Here is a 15,728-nt window from a genome sequence, read left to right as displayed (position 1 = left end):
TACCTCAAAAGTCTTTTAGAAAACAAATATAGGATTATAGTGATTTTAAACATGCACATTATAAAAAGCCTAAATATGTAATTAGTTATTATTTACTTCTGTTCATAACATTTATTGTTGTTAAGAAAATAGACACAAATATAGACTTTTGAAAAATCCTTTTAGCATGGCTAGGAAATTCTAATGATTTTTTTTTTAATCTTGAGAGGAATATGCTTAAGTATCTATAAACAGACCATGACAAAAAAAAAACTAGTAAACTCCTAAACTTGTTTTAAAAAATTATTTCAAAATTAAAGTAACAAATAAATTCATCTTCTAGCACAACATTTATAAAGTTATACAAAGTTATGATATTAAAGACCACTCTTCACAGGCAACTTAATGCCACACATTTAGGATGAATAAGGGAGAAGTGCAGATGTGGCAGGACAGAGTGCTGCAAACTAAATATTAAGATATACATTGACCACTTACAAATCTTCCAAAAAATACGTCCAGCTAAGACAGGGAAGAGGTGATTTTAAAAAACCCACAAAGAGCATGGTCAATTTCACATGACTGCTTGTGTGCATTACTATTTCATTCAGGTTTTGTTTAGAAGAATTAAACCTTCAAAACTAGTCTTAGCTGACTGAGAAGGTCTTAGAAGTCTTACACCATACCATTACTGAATAACTCCTCTCCCATGTCTATAACTACTACTCTTAAGATGGAGATGGATCAATATATTAGACGGTTGTTTTAGCAAGACAATGCTGCATCAATAGTTGCATGTCTGAGTTAGAGATGAACTACTTAACAGGAAAAGACAATGAAATGTTCAAGGAACCAACACATCTTGACAACAGTAATAGGATACCAATAGTTTCATGAAAAAGTTCTTCAAGTACCTATTCAATACTGGCTACATGATACTGTATGGGAAAAGGCACACTGTGGAACAAATTGTCTATCGCCAACACAGAAAAGCAAAATGTCTGCTGGGGCACACAATAAAGGTCTTTGGATGCTAGCATGAGGCAACTTAATGCCACACATTTACGAAGAATTACTTGCAAGTACAAATAATCCTTTTTTTTACAGAAGCATTTAACATACACATAACCCAGCACATGCGGTAAGATTCACTATGACCTTCAAAACCAAACAGTCTCAAAGGTGTATCTCCAAAATGAGTATGTTCAAAAAGAGGTGGGGCAAGTGGCTGAGCAATATATAATAAAATTTATCAATTACCTGGCTCTCAAAAACACCATCATTCTCACAAGTAAACAACAAGGGAGAAAAAGAAACAGGGAAGATTGACGTTTGGAGAAAGACAGATAAGGAAGGAGAGACCAAGAAGGAAAAAACGTTAGCAAGGGCATGCTCATAATGACATGCTGCATCAGGTGACAAACACCTAAGCCTGTTGTCAAGTCAGAGGAATGAAACATTTTACAACAGAAACTTTTTGCTTTAGGCAGTCACTTCCTTTGCTTACAAAGAAATAGGTGAATGATAAAGGAGTAGAAAAGCTAGAAATAATCATCTGAAGATGAAATGATGTCGAGATTTTTAACAAGCAAAGACCTGAGACAGAACATGGTTAACATACCCCAGGTGGAGGAATTTCTATACAAAGAAAAAATATAAATGATAAATGCAACTGATTTTATCTGGTACTATTGATAAGATGCCATTCTTCTAAACCAGAAAGCTGTAAATTTCTGGATATGGTTGAAGAAAGGTAAATGACACTGATAACAAAGACAAAATGCTACAAGTTCTCTGCTGAAGTGTTTAACACGTTTCTTCATTGTGGGTCCTGGTGGGAAAGAAATAAAATACAACTATAAACAGAACAATTTTTTTTAAAGTTTTGCTGTTTTAAATAAAAAAAATGTAAATTTTCTTTCCTGATCACTGTGACATTTGAAAGGTATAAAAATTTAACCAACCTGCACCATTTAGGCAGACAGAAGGAGGGGGAGGAGGCTCATCATCTGGTGTTGGCATGGTAACTGTTACTGGGGGTGGACCTCCATAGTCATTTGGCAAAGGAGATAAAACATCCTGGCCAAAAAAAAGCATGAACTCTACACTGAAATAAAAACTGCGAAAAAAAAAATAGAAATGGCAAAAGTCAAAGAGATAATTATTGACTAAAAAGAAAAAAAAACACTGACTCCTTGCTGCCATAGAAAATTATCACTGATATTTTAAACGTTCATTTTCAATGGTGGAATAAAAATGAAAGGATAACAACAAAGCACTTATTACAAAAATCAAAAGAATCAAAAAAAAGGAAAGTAAAAAATGAAATTACCTGCTCATCATTCAAGTCAACAACTTCTTCAACCACAAGAGAAGGAAACACCCCTATCCTCCCATTTAACTCCCCTTCCCAGTATCCATCATCAACACCACTTTCATCTTTGCGCAGGATCTTTATCAGTGCTCCTTCCATGAAAGACAGCTCTTCTTGTGTCTGGGCTTCATAGTCATACAGTGCTCTTGCCCATGTAACTCCTGGACAGTCAGCAAGAAAGATAAAAGGAAACCATGTTGAAAATGATCTGACCATAGATTGATATGGACTTTTCCAATGAATGTCTACGTGGATTAACAAAAAGCCTGCAAAACTGTACAACCAAAAGATAATCATTCTAAACTCTTAAATTTTTACCTGACATGGCTGAAGCAGGTGTGGGAGGAGGAGGTGGAAAGCATCCATCTTCCATCTCTTCTGTTGTCTGCTGTACTTCCAAATCCCCTGAAGAATATGACGACGTCGTGTCAGGCAGAGCCTCTCCTGATGGAGACTGTGATTCAGACACACGTGTCTGTTGTGCTGGAGGGGAACAGGGAGTTCCAGGAGTTGGTGTCTCAACAGGTGTGGTGCCTACATCATCAGCCTGAGCTTCAGCTGGGTCATATACATTGTTGATAGCATTCCTCGTCTTCACGAAAAGTGAGGAGTTCCCATCAGTCTCACTGAAGTCCACATAGTTTTCTGGAATGTACCCTGTCTGGCCAGATGAATTAATTGCCTGATTCAAGAAAAAAAAAAACAACAAAAGAAACATAATAAATGAATACAGATGTGCGTTATTTATTTCAACAGTGATCAAGTGATAATTTCAGATGAATGGCTTTAAAAAGTCAACATGTCTGTCCTGCTATGAATACAGATATATATCAGACATGTTTCAAATACTCAAAGGCATTTCTGCTTTTCTAAATGTTTTTAAACTTAAGTAACATTTACTGTGCATGTGCAACTAAATATATTTGTGTGTGTATGTGTTTGGGCAGACATTCCTACATACATGCATTCATGCTTTATTAAGAGTACACATTTTTAGCATATATTGCTAATCATTCTTATATGTGCAGGCAGAGCTATGAGTATTTCTAAGGTTTATAACTGGTAACTACAGTATGAGCACAACTCAGACCCTTGCTCTACACTAAAACACTACACTACCAGTGAAGTGTGAAACAGGAAAGAGTATTGCATATCATCATGCACAACAAATGTAAACACATCAAGCAAACAGCATATTTCTGACCTTGACCCAACCCTCGCCATCACCATCTGCTATCAGCTCTAAAGGCTCATGTTGCTTGATGGACATCTCATCGAAGTTACTGGCCTTGGTAACATAAAAAAAAACCCAAAACATTAGGCAAATTTAGAAGTGTGACACTGTAGATCACGTACAGACACTGTGAAAACTACATAATTTTTATGCTCACTGTTTTCACTTTTCCTCTGAAACAAAACAAATATTAAAAAACATCAACCAGTTAGATGATGATAATTATGTGGGATACTAGTAGGAAAAGAGGTATCAAAAAGGTTGGTTTCTCCTCTCTGAGTGCAATCCCATACATAAGTAAAGACACTTTGAGAGTGAAAAATATAAATACTTGGTCTCACTGTTTAGTGAGGAGACCTCACCTCAAAATCATAAAGAGCTCTGCAACAAATAGGGAATGGTTTGCCAAATCTGTTTCCTTGGTGACTGGTGAATGCATCATCAATGAAGTCATCATCATCATCCTCATAATAGTGAGTATATGTGGGTTCTATATCATCCAGACTATGCTGAAGACAAAATCAAACAACAATCTGAAACAATCACTAGCAAGGCATTTGTCTCCAATGTGTTGCATACAAACTGAATTTGTTTCTGCAATGACACCAACATTATACATTGCTATCAGCAGCATTCCAAGTATGGAAGCATGCTCTAGGAAACTGCTAAATTGTCTTTTATAAAGACATTTTTAAACTTGAATGAACACATTGGTGGTATTGTCAATAAGAATGTTTCCCACAATCAGTGAATGAGCCACTGCTGCTTCTACTTCCTTGACTGAAAAAAAAATACACTGAATAAAACAAAATGATAACAATTATTTAAATGAAAAACTTTAACTCATCCTACATAGTTTGCACCCATAAATGTGAACGTCTTCATAGTTATAGCTCAAATGCATTGAAGAAACCCATATTGAATGAATTAATCAAAACGAATAAGAAAATAAAAGAATACAGAACAAATAATGATGAAGGTAATCTAAATTTTTGGTAATGGTGCACCTTTACATGCATGTAACTGCAAACATGCACACATGCCTACAATGTGCACACTTGAATTTTATGATGCATGCCTAATCAAACTGGTTTACTTCTGCTATTACAACATCCAGTGCCAAATCATCATGGGGATAAACAGTGTCACATATTGGTGAATGAAAATAGCACGTCAAAGAAAGGTTTAAATCTTATAGTAATAATAATAATAAAAAAAACTAAATCTTTTATATATATATTTCATAATTTTTTCACACGGAGTCATTGTATTCTGAATCTCTCTCATTCACACACACCAGAGTGAAAGACACAAACCCCTCCAGAGCTCTCAGTGTGAAGTGAAATCTGACTGGATGTGCGAGCCATGCCATTCTCCTCAGCTGTCAAACTGTCCATATGGGCCTGGTTCAGCCATTCATCTACGTTAACTACAAAAAAAAGCAAATAAACCCACTCTTTGAAGAATTGGTTTTTGATAAATGTAAACATGTGGAGCAAAGGCTGACACATTTCATGAGATACCTCAGAAGTAAATCATATTCTGTATGTTTTACGAACATCTAGGCAACATAAGCTCTCAACTTGTTGATTGTCTTGTGAGCTGTTGTATTTTGCTCTCATATATAAATTATCTGCCAGTTTCAAGAAGTAAAAATATCTATAAATTAAGTTCAGGACAACATGTGGATATATCAAATTTATGCTTAGTAATAAACAGTAATTGAATAGTGCATGAGAATATCCTTCTTAAATTATTCTTTCAGCAACATTTGTAAATCAGTAAAAGGGAAGTATAAAACTAACACATGCAGGGGTGGATTTCTAATCCATTTACCAGCCAACAAACATGATTTTGGGGTTTTCACAGTTAATAACCTTTAAGTCGGCCCTACAGCTCAATTAATTATGGGCTAAGGTTTGCTGCCGTTAAACACCTATTACTCCAGATAAGTATTGCAGCTGCAGTGGCATTATTGTTGCAATATTTGAAATGTGCAGCAGCTCTTTTGAACAAGATTTCCATTGGAAAGCATTTTTGAAGCAAAATTTTAATTAGTTTATAAGGTTATACCTAAGTTAATTAAGTCACATTTAATTCAGAATAACTGACATTCAATATATGCCTTTTGTATTCCAGAACAAACCTTCTCTCATAATGTCCATACCTTCTTCCTGAACCAGTCTGCCCGTCTTTGGTGTTTTGGTGTTGTTGGAGACATTACTTATATAATCCTGATGATTGATGTTTCCAGCAAAAACAGTAATCTTATGCAGATTCCAAAAGGCATACACACTCACAGCAATTCCCTAAATCTGAGTATCTAGGTTGCATTTCTAAATTTAGATGGCCAATTATTGTTTTAATTTGCTGGTTAAGTCATGAACCCAAAATCTGCATGGTGCACAGGATTTACAGACAGCTAAAAGGGATTGCTGGTTTTATTGGGATGTATGTCAAGCAATCGACATGAAATCCTCTGCAGGAGTGAAGAGTAATAGAATAATATAGCAGAAGAGAAAAAAGGAATCATTCAAGCAGTACTCACTGCCAGCAACTCTCAAGGCTTCTAAGCGAGCTTCTGCTTTCATTTTGGCTGTCTGTAAATGAAAAAAAAAGATAAAATTATAGCATTTACAAAAGAAGTAATTATAATTTGGCCACCAGGTACTTAAAGCTGCATAAAGAAAAATCTTGTCACATTTCATGGCAACCTCTTCTTCATAATTTTCTTTCTACTTAATTCTTAAACTATGTCACCCATGATGGATAACATGATAGAAATATAAATGAAATTTCCACAGGATATACAAGCATGTCATACACAAGATAGTTTAGCAAATTAGTAATTAAACTTTGTATTACAACAAAATATAAAAAGTGAATATATATTTTTCTTTCTAATACAATAAACCAGTAAAACCACCCTCAAGATACCTCAGATTTGCGTATATTCTGTCGAAATTCTTCCATCTTCTGTTCTGGATCTACTGCAGTTTGGCCATTACTTTTGTTCTCATCCAGGCTTGATTCAGACATCTTGATGTAAGAAAAAAATCAATGCTTCACAAGTAATGTATTAATATAAAGCTTGCTCATTTATTTATTTGGGCCACTGATCGTTTTCCTTCTATGTCATACCCCTCCCAACTCATGCACTTAACTCCAAATGTGTGTCCCCATGTCTTAAAAACTGCTTGCAGTCTACTTTGTTACTTCCATGAAAGTCTATGAAAGCAAGAGGAATTGAAAGGCCACTGCATAATTTGTTTTAAAATCTGGTTTGATAGTACAGCTAACACACATTTTAAAAAAAATCATAATCTCCTGTGTCAAGTTCTTCATACTAGCTTCAGACTCAGCACTATTTCTTACTGTTTTGTGTGTAATTATCATCATGCTTTCATCAGCACTGTCTTCTGCAATAAATTAGTCTTTTCTTTCAACCATTACCGAGAAAGTTTTATCCTCAGCATTCTGTCATCAAACCATTGTTCTCTTGATCTCCTTCAGACTTTTGTATGGAGAAAACACAAGCACCCACCATAGACTAGTATCTATTGTATTACTGCAGTATTTTCACTTATCTACTTGAGTATGCCATGCTATGTCATCTGTTCTTTCCACTGGTTACTTACCATATCACAGCTTCTAGAATGCAACTGTGTCAGTTGGCGATAGAGGTCTCTCACCATCTTGGTTTCCTTGGCAACCCTGGTAGCACACTTTCTGGCCTCTTTCTCTAGCTCTGGCATGACCCCATAGTCACCAGATACTTTATTGCACTATGGAAAATCATGTATATAACATGAACCCATATATCCCATCTACTATATTGCATTCAGTGGTGACATTCATCTAATAGCATGACCTATATGGTGCCGAACTATGGACATTACAGTTTTGTCTGCAATTCAGTAATCCTCATTAAACACTAACAACTACCTCTTATCTATCTACAACAGAAGCAAATCAAGTCTAGTTATGCTGATTTACCAATGAATGGTCACCTTAATCATATGAGCTTGAAATGACTGCAGCTTTTAAGCATAAAATATTTCAACTCATAGAGTTATTGCCTATTAACACAGCTATAACACCTTAATACTTAAGATGTTAGTGACATAAATTTTATGTTATTATGATAATCATGTTACCTGATCATTTAAACAAGGTTCAAACTGGTATTGCACAAGATTAGTAAACACTTGGTTCTGAAACAGGTAGCACTGTAGACTGAATTGACGAGAAATCTGAAACAAGGAAACGGTGATCTTGTCTATCACTTGAAGGCAATCCCACTCCTAATGTATTATTAGTAACTTGAACAAATTCTGTAAAGAACAATAATTAACTGTGTTTTTAGCAACATAGTGGCTGGATAGCAGTAGCACAAGAATTTTAGCTGTCACATCTTTTCCAAATTATTCAAATAGGTGCTGCTGTCTGATATACAAGCATTTTTACTTCAGCTTAATTTACTGAGAATATCTGTATACTCTTATAGTTCTTGCTCTATAAAGCTCATTCCAAATACAAAATGGTGTTCAAGGCTTCTGCTAAGGCTAAATTCTTTGGGGTCCCAGGGACCCCCTCTTCAGATTTTTAAGGGGTCCCTGTTCTTCGCCCAAATTTGAATGGGACCCCATTGACGAAAATTGAAGGGGTCCTCCGAACTTTTAATGCGTACTGTACGGATTTTTTTGCGTAAGCAGAAGCCCTGGCATCAGGGTTATGTCTATATACTGGCACATGCACACACACTCACACAAACACACACATATGCCCGCCCCCTCCATATTTCTCTGTCTGCTCCTTCATGTTCAAACAACCTCAAAGACAACTCTACAAAGTAGACATTAACAGTCTAACCTTCTCTGCCTCCTCGGCCAGTGTGGAGAAGCTGTCGTACTCAGCCCTACATATATCTGCAGCAGTGGATCCAGCTAGCACCAGGTACTCCTGGATCCTCTCATATATATCACAGTCAAGAGTCTGCAAGGTATGAGGCATACAAATTCACAATTACTCACAGAGGATTAAATAAACCCTGACATTTAAGTATGACTCAGCTTGATGCGTGTGGTATAGTGATATCTAGAATGTTGACTTTTTATGCAGTTTTTTTTTTCTTCTATCTAGCTAGTTTTGTGGAATTACTGATCACAGTAATCAATATTACTACAACAATACACCAGTAAACGAAGTTTCACAAAATAGCCGCAATCAAAAACCTAGCTGCTGCCTTCATTAAACTCACTCAATATAAAACTGTAAAAACACTTTGTAATAATTCGAACAGTGAAAGAAAAACATACAAATATTCCTTGCTTTCAAAACTCAAGAAATGATGCTTTGAGTCTGGAGATTTCAAACAATAAACCACTACACACTTTCATCAGGTCTGGGAGATCAGTGCTGTAGAAGCGTATCTGGTGAGCGTTGGCACTAGCAAGTGACAGTAGATATTCGTTCCGAGTGGCTGTTGATCGTGCATCACATGCCTCTCTTCTGCTTTGTAACTGAAATCAGAATAATGTGACAAGAATTACAAAGAAAAAGACTCAAAAAGTTCTGCTCTACAGCTTAACTTTCAGAACATTTAGCATTTGAAAAAAAACCCATTCTTTTAAGACAAAAAATAAATGAAATAATTAGGCACAATATCTGAGTTCAAGTCTATAACTCCATGGATGCTATAAGCTCATTGTATGGTCTTAAGTATAGCCACATTTTTCAATTTGTGCCTTTGAGAAAGACTGAACATGACAGGAGGATTACATGAAAATGATCTTTCACCTTTGCACACGTTTTTTGGAGGCCAGCCATGGACTGAAATAGTCTAGGAGATTTTCTTTTCAATCTGAAATGTGAAAAAAAACTGTAGTCTTAGACACTGACAACATACATAAAAGATAACATTTATCCCAGAGGGCAATTCGGGGCAGCTCGATGTGACACCACAAAACAATACCACAATATATCGGTATCCGTCAAACAGACTTGTACATTCATGGTTCAGACAGCTGCATTCATTTGCACACATCAACATTCTAAAGTCGCATGGCCAAAACTACAAAGGGTAGCTTCAATCTGTTGGTCCTGCTTGCAGACGCACAGAATCAGCAGCACGATGGGAGGTGAAATAATTCTCCTGACAGGACATTATCACAAAGGATTGCAGACACTTTCAGAAGCATCGGCCTCTTATACAGAGCATAACAGAGTATATTTGTGGTATTATGTTAAAAAAATCTAAGATATATGGTACTAGTCATGAAACTTTTGAACCATAATGCCGATCTAATCTGGGACTAGAAGCACTAGGTTGTATGTGATCACTGAGAACGAAAAGTGTGTCCCAAGAAACTGAAATAAAGTTTTATTAGTCATCAATATTTGAAAGCTTTTTATTTTAGCAAGCACAACATCAGTATTATAAGCATAAGTATTAAAGCATCACCTAAAGTCAAGATTTACTGTGTCTACATGCACTCTTATGCAAAAGATGGAAAGCAGTATGATCATTAACATTCAGGATTATGATGCTCACTTTAGACCAACAACGGATAGCTTTCTTCCCTTAATCCACCAATTATAAGCCCATACTTTTATCAGACTGGATCATACACTACATAACCCTCACTTGTCTTCAGCTTCTGCCACTTTGCTTCGAGCGTCATGAGCTGTTGTCTCTTCCATGACATAGGTCTTCTGTGCCTTCACCATCTCCACCACTGTCTGTGCCAGTTCTGCCTGGATGGCTGCCAGCTGAGGCATAACCTGCACAAATATCCAGGCAGTACAAGCAAAGAACTTAGTGTAGTCTGACCTGAACTATCAGTTAAATAGTTGTGGTTCTTTACCATGAAAAAAGGAAAGAACCATGAAATTCAGCCTATCAATTACGAAATCAGTACTACCTCCCCTTTCTCATTTTTCATTTTCATATAGTGGCTACATGAGACCTTTAATCAAGATAACAAATACATTTCATAAATGTCCTTAACCAAGATAATGAATATATGTCACGCATAGCATGTCATAGTCTGTCATAGAATGTAATTAAATGTGTGGTAATCAAAAACTGATAAAAAGAAACGTAGTCCCCTTTGTAAGTAATTACACTTCAAAATCAAGTTTTGTTTTCTTGGGTGGAGGAGAAAGATCATTTAAAGATCTATTTGAAATATAACACTCTATGTCATTATTTTAAAATAGCAATACTATGACAAACAAAAAATTCAGATTAAGTGCTACATTCCATCAAGATAGAAATCTTGAAAATACAATTTATGAACTGATTCTGTTTAAAGGTGAGCAGCAGACTATGAGACTGGTTAACCCTGTTGGAAAAGTAAAACTGTGTTTATGAATCTACAGAGAGATCCTCAAGAACTTTTCAAAGCTAAACCCAAGCCATTTATCTTCCTACTGAAGTGGAAACAACTAGCGTTGAGGAACACCAATCAAGCAACACACTGACAGAACACCAATCAAGTAACACACTGACAGTTTGAAAAATTTGTGACAAACTTCAATGCTGACTACGAACAGTGTCTGGCCTGAAACAAGATCATAAAATTGATAACACTGCTTTCATAAAACAGTAAGAAAAAGCTCAATCACTTTATGAAAATAAATGAAACTATACAATGATAATTCATTCAGTCTGAACAAAACTTAACCTGTTTCTAGTTTCCAAAGCATAGACTGGCACAAAGAATCCACAGCCCTTATAAATCTTATCTCTTTTCATAATGCTGTAAGTTGAACTGTTAGGCAACTGACACAGAAATAGGAGCAAAATTTACTGTTGAGAGGCAAGTTGTTTCAGTAGTCATACACCAATTGTGACAGATCCCTGTTCTGTCTTGAAGCAAATACTATTTTGGCTATACAAGTATTATAAAATATTTGTATATAATTTATTCTTTTAAAGCAATTTCGCATCTGTATTATTTTCCTCTTGAAAAAAATGAATCTCGTCATACTCAATTTTTTTCAATGTATCATGTGCAGCTCCAAAATTTAATTTTAATTCCTCCAGAATGCAGTTTCAGTGAGCACAACTAACAGAGACCCTTTCTATAAGCAGCAGCGGTAAAAATCTACTTGACTATTGAGAGGTCTGCATCAATTAAGCCAGCACTTCTCAGCTCTCTGAGTCATAAACTGTTTTACTGCAACATGGCCTACTTACTCAGTGTATCTGTTCACAGATCTAACACTGAACTACAGTTTCCACTGCTCGTCTCAAGTACCTTCCCTGCCTTCAACTCAAGCTGCGATAGAGCAAGGAGCACTGGAATCTTTGAGACTGTTAGAACAGATTCGTTGCTACTCACAAAATGGTACGCTCTAGGGTACCAATAACAATATTGTTATAATGCTTAAGGCATCCCCCTGTGGGACCCCGGGGTATGCTTGCCTAGCAAGCATTGTAAGAATAGGGTCCCTGCCATCCAGCCAGGCATGTCGTAAGAGGCGACTAAGGTGGACACCTCACCTAGAGGTAAATTAGGTTGTGGTAGGGCTAACAACCCCACCATGTAAAAAAAAGTATGTTACAGAAACTAAAACCAGAGAACTCGTCACAGATGGCGGAGGTAATGAAGCACACCAGGTGACTGGACTAATGACGGACGACAGCCAAACCCGAAAGGGAGCTGGCGCCCCGACAGTGGATTTACTGAAGCCGAGGCAGAAGTTGAGGGTGGGGTGCTGGAACGTCCAGACCTTGTACCAGACTGGCAGGATGCTCCAACTAGTCAAGGAGTTTGACAACTACAACTTGGACATCCTGGGAGTCAGTGAGGTCAGATGGACCGGCACGGGAAAGAGGAGACTAGCGTCAGGACATACCATCTTGTTCTCAGGAAGATCAGACGCTCAGCACTCTGAAGGAGTAGCTCTACTCCTCAACAAGAAAACGGAAAAGGCACTGCTGGAATGGAAGCCTTATGGACCTAGGCTTTTGAGAGCAAGATTCCATTCAAAGTACACCAAGCTGACAGTGCTAGCCTGCTATGCACCAACAAATGACTCTGAGGCAGAAGACAAGGATGCTTTTTACGATCAGCTCCAAGCAGCCTCAGAGAGCGTTCCAGCCCACGACATGTTGCTCATCATCGGCGATCTCAATGCCAAGGTGGGAAGTGACAACACCTGCAGGGAGCATGTCATGGGCAAACATGGAATCGGAACCATCAATGACAACGGAGAGAGACTGGCAGACTTTTGTGAAGAAAACAACCTACTGATTGGTGGCACACTCTTCCCACACAAAGACATCCACAAGGCAACATGGACATCACCAGATGGGAGCACAAAGAACCAGATAGACCATGTCATCATCAACCGAAAATGGAGGAGCTCACTTCAAGATGTTAGAGCCTACAGAGGAGCAGACGTTGCCAGTGACCACACTCTTGTGATAGCCACAGTTTCCCTGAAGCTACGTCGATCACGAGGAAAACAGGCACGTCAGCAGAGAGTGGACTCTGGCAAACTGAAAAATCCAGTCATCGAAAGGGCCTTTGCTATGGAAGTAAAGAACAGGTTCCAAGCACTAGGAGACCAACAAGAGATGACCTTAGACGACTTCAATCGAGTCTTACAGGAATCAGGAGAGAAAATACTGGGCTTCCAACGGAAAAAGAAAGAACAGTGGATCAGAGAAGAGACATGGAAGAAGATAGAAGAGAGAAAGTCAGCCAAACAAAGAATCAACAGCACCAGATCTGAACGCCTGAAAGAACAACACAGACAAAGATATGCAAAACTAAACAAAGAGGTAAAGAGGATGGCAAGAACCGACAAAAGAGACCACATAGAGAAACTGGCAGATGAAGCAGAGAATGCAGCAAGTAAAAATGACCTGAAGACACTGTACAAGATAAACAAACAGCTAAACAACGGGTTTAAGAACAGTGATGTGCCAGTGAAAGACGTGAACGGTAATGTCATCGAGGGAGAGGCAGAAAAACTACAGCGCTGGAAGGAACATTTTGAGTCGGTTCTGAACAGACCAGATCCCCCTCAGCTTGCAGACATCCAGCCAGCAGCTATAGACCTTGACATCTGCACAGACCCACCAAGCCTGAAAGAAGTGACAGCAGCAGTCAAGACAATGAAGAGCGGCAAAGCACCAGGGGCAGATGGAATAACAGCAGAGATGTTGAAAGCAGATATAAATGTGACAGCTCCCAAGCTGACTGAAATCTTCAAGCAAGTTTGGGAATCAGGGCAGCTCCCTGTTGCTTGGAAGACAGGGCTCACCTTTAAGTTACCCAAGAAAGGAGATCTTGGAGACTGCAATAATTGGAGGGGCATAACACTTCTTTCCCTCACCAGCAAGGTCTTCAGCAAGATTGTTTTGTCAAGACTGACGGCAACTCTTGAGAAAGACCTCCGACCACAGCAAGCAGGATTTCGTCCTGGGCGATCCTGCTCCGAACACATCTTCATTCTGCGACAGATTCTGGAGCAGAGCAATGAATGGAACACACCGCTGTACATCAATTTCATCGACCTGGAGAAGGCTTTTGACAGCATCCACCGCGAGTCCTTATGGAAGATCCTGAGGCATTACGGAGTCCCTGCAAAACTTGTTCAGGTCATTGCAATGCTGTACAGCGATTTCAAATCCCAGGTTGTCTGTGACACGGAGCTCACAGACCCCTTCAATGTCAGTACCGGGGTGAAGCAGGGCTGCATTCTGTCGCCGTTCCTCTTCATCCTGGCCATGGACTGGATCATGAAGACTTCCACCGACAGTGAGAGGAGAGGGATCAGATGGACCATGACTATGACAGCAACAACAACGCTGGAAGACTTGGACTTTGCTGATGACATTGCCCTGCTGTCACACCGCCACCAAGACATGCATGAAAAAACAAAGGCCTTCTCAGAAACAGCTGGAAACCTTGGCTTGAAGGTCAGCACAAAGAAAACGAAAAGTATGAGAGTGAACGCCAGAGTCCAAGACGGCATCAAACTAAATGGAGAAGAGATTGAGGAAGTTGACAGTTTCACCTATCTTGGTCCAAAATGTCAAACACCGGGGATGCGGAGGTGGAGATTCGAGCCCGACTGGCGAAAGCCAGCCAGGCCTTCGCCTCACTCAGGAGCACATGGAAGGCAAAAAACATCAGCCAGAAGATCAAACTGAGAATCTTCAAGTCAAATGTTATCAGCACCCTCCTTTACGGATCAGAATCATGGAAGATGACCAAAACCATCAGTAACAAGCTTGACGTCTTCCAAAACAGATGCCTCAGGCGCATACTTAACATCTTTTGGCCAAATACCATCAGCAACGAAGAACTCCACAGAAGAAGTGAAACCGAGTCCATCACCACGCAGGTTCAACGAAGGCGTTGGCGATGGATTGGACATGTGCTCCGCCAGCAGACAGCAGACCTTTCCAGAGTCGCCCTACGATGGACTCCAGACGGCCGAAGAAAACGAGGCCGCCCAAAGGAAACTTGGAGAAGAACAGTGGAAAGGGAGATGAAAGGAAAGGTCTGGACATGGGGTCACCTAGAGCGGGTTTCAGCCGATCGACATCGGTGGCGGACTCTGGTTGAGGCCTTATGTGCAACCTGATGCACGAAGAGGAATAGATAGATAGATAGCTTAAGGCATCAAAGACATTTTTACGAAAGAAATGCAATGCTTTGGATTGGTAAGGTCTTTGTTACTTTTATTTGGAAAGCTTCAACTTGGTCAAAACAAAAATCTGTTTTCTGGAAAGGATTAGGATCTTTTGGAGACTTACACCAAAATCAACATGTAAAACAGCAAATTTCCAGAACATAAGGTCCCAGGGGTAAATGCTCTGCCACTGTAGAACTTGACAAAGGTGGTGGTAGTTTTTCGCAAGGAAAAATACTTCCTGGGCCATTTCCCACTTTACAGCTCGGTGACAGCAAAAAGAACACACAATAAGGAAGGAAAGAAACTGAAGTGGCTACTTTCTTCTATCAGCGATTTATTTTCTTTTGTTACAGAATACTGCTGCTAGCACATTAGCATCACCACCATTGCAAGAGGAACTTGCTGCCATGCCAAACCTGAAACTGCAGTGCTGATATATTTACTATAAATAGCTAAAATTATTATAAATAAAGTTTGTGC

At 38.6% G+C, this 15,728-nt stretch overlaps 1 protein-coding gene across 6 annotated transcripts in view; it reads right to left on the bottom strand.

The window, feature by feature from the left end:
• Window positions 1-15,728, bottom strand: part of LOC112558793 (F-BAR and double SH3 domains protein 2-like) — a 52,758-nt gene that overhangs the window by 10,343 nt on the left and 26,687 nt on the right. For 3 of the 6 annotated variants that reach the window (XM_025229454.1, XM_025229455.1, XM_025229456.1), the window contains 15 exons: window positions 10,234-10,370; window positions 9,387-9,450; window positions 8,981-9,109; window positions 8,460-8,582; window positions 7,745-7,840; window positions 7,226-7,372; window positions 6,525-6,626; window positions 6,136-6,187; window positions 4,904-5,016; window positions 3,950-4,096; window positions 3,558-3,641; window positions 2,672-3,035; window positions 2,312-2,514; window positions 1,944-2,058; window positions 1,601-1,617 (listed from right to left, as the gene is read on the bottom strand). In XM_025229454.1, coding sequence (XP_025085239.1) covers window positions 1,601-1,617; window positions 1,944-2,058; window positions 2,312-2,514; window positions 2,672-3,035; window positions 3,558-3,641; window positions 3,950-4,096; window positions 4,904-5,016; window positions 6,136-6,187; window positions 6,525-6,626; window positions 7,226-7,372; window positions 7,745-7,840; window positions 8,460-8,582; window positions 8,981-9,109; window positions 9,387-9,450; window positions 10,234-10,370 — 1,893 coding nt within the window. The remainder of the gene's footprint in view (window positions 1-1,600; window positions 1,618-1,943; window positions 2,059-2,311; window positions 2,515-2,671; window positions 3,036-3,557; window positions 3,642-3,949; window positions 4,097-4,903; window positions 5,017-6,135; window positions 6,188-6,524; window positions 6,627-7,225; window positions 7,373-7,744; window positions 7,841-8,459; window positions 8,583-8,980; window positions 9,110-9,386; window positions 9,451-10,233; window positions 10,371-15,728) is intronic. The other 3 variants (XM_025229457.1, XM_025229460.1, XM_025229459.1) reach the window with 1 other exon arrangement.

The sequence above is a fragment of the Pomacea canaliculata genome, linkage group LG3 (assembly GCF_003073045.1).
Source record: "Pomacea canaliculata isolate SZHN2017 linkage group LG3, ASM307304v1, whole genome shotgun sequence".
Taxonomy (NCBI): Eukaryota; Metazoa; Mollusca; class Gastropoda; order Architaenioglossa; family Ampullariidae; genus Pomacea; species Pomacea canaliculata.
The sequence above is the reverse complement of the archived record's forward strand: the minus strand, read 5'-3'. Positions and strand labels throughout refer to the sequence as shown.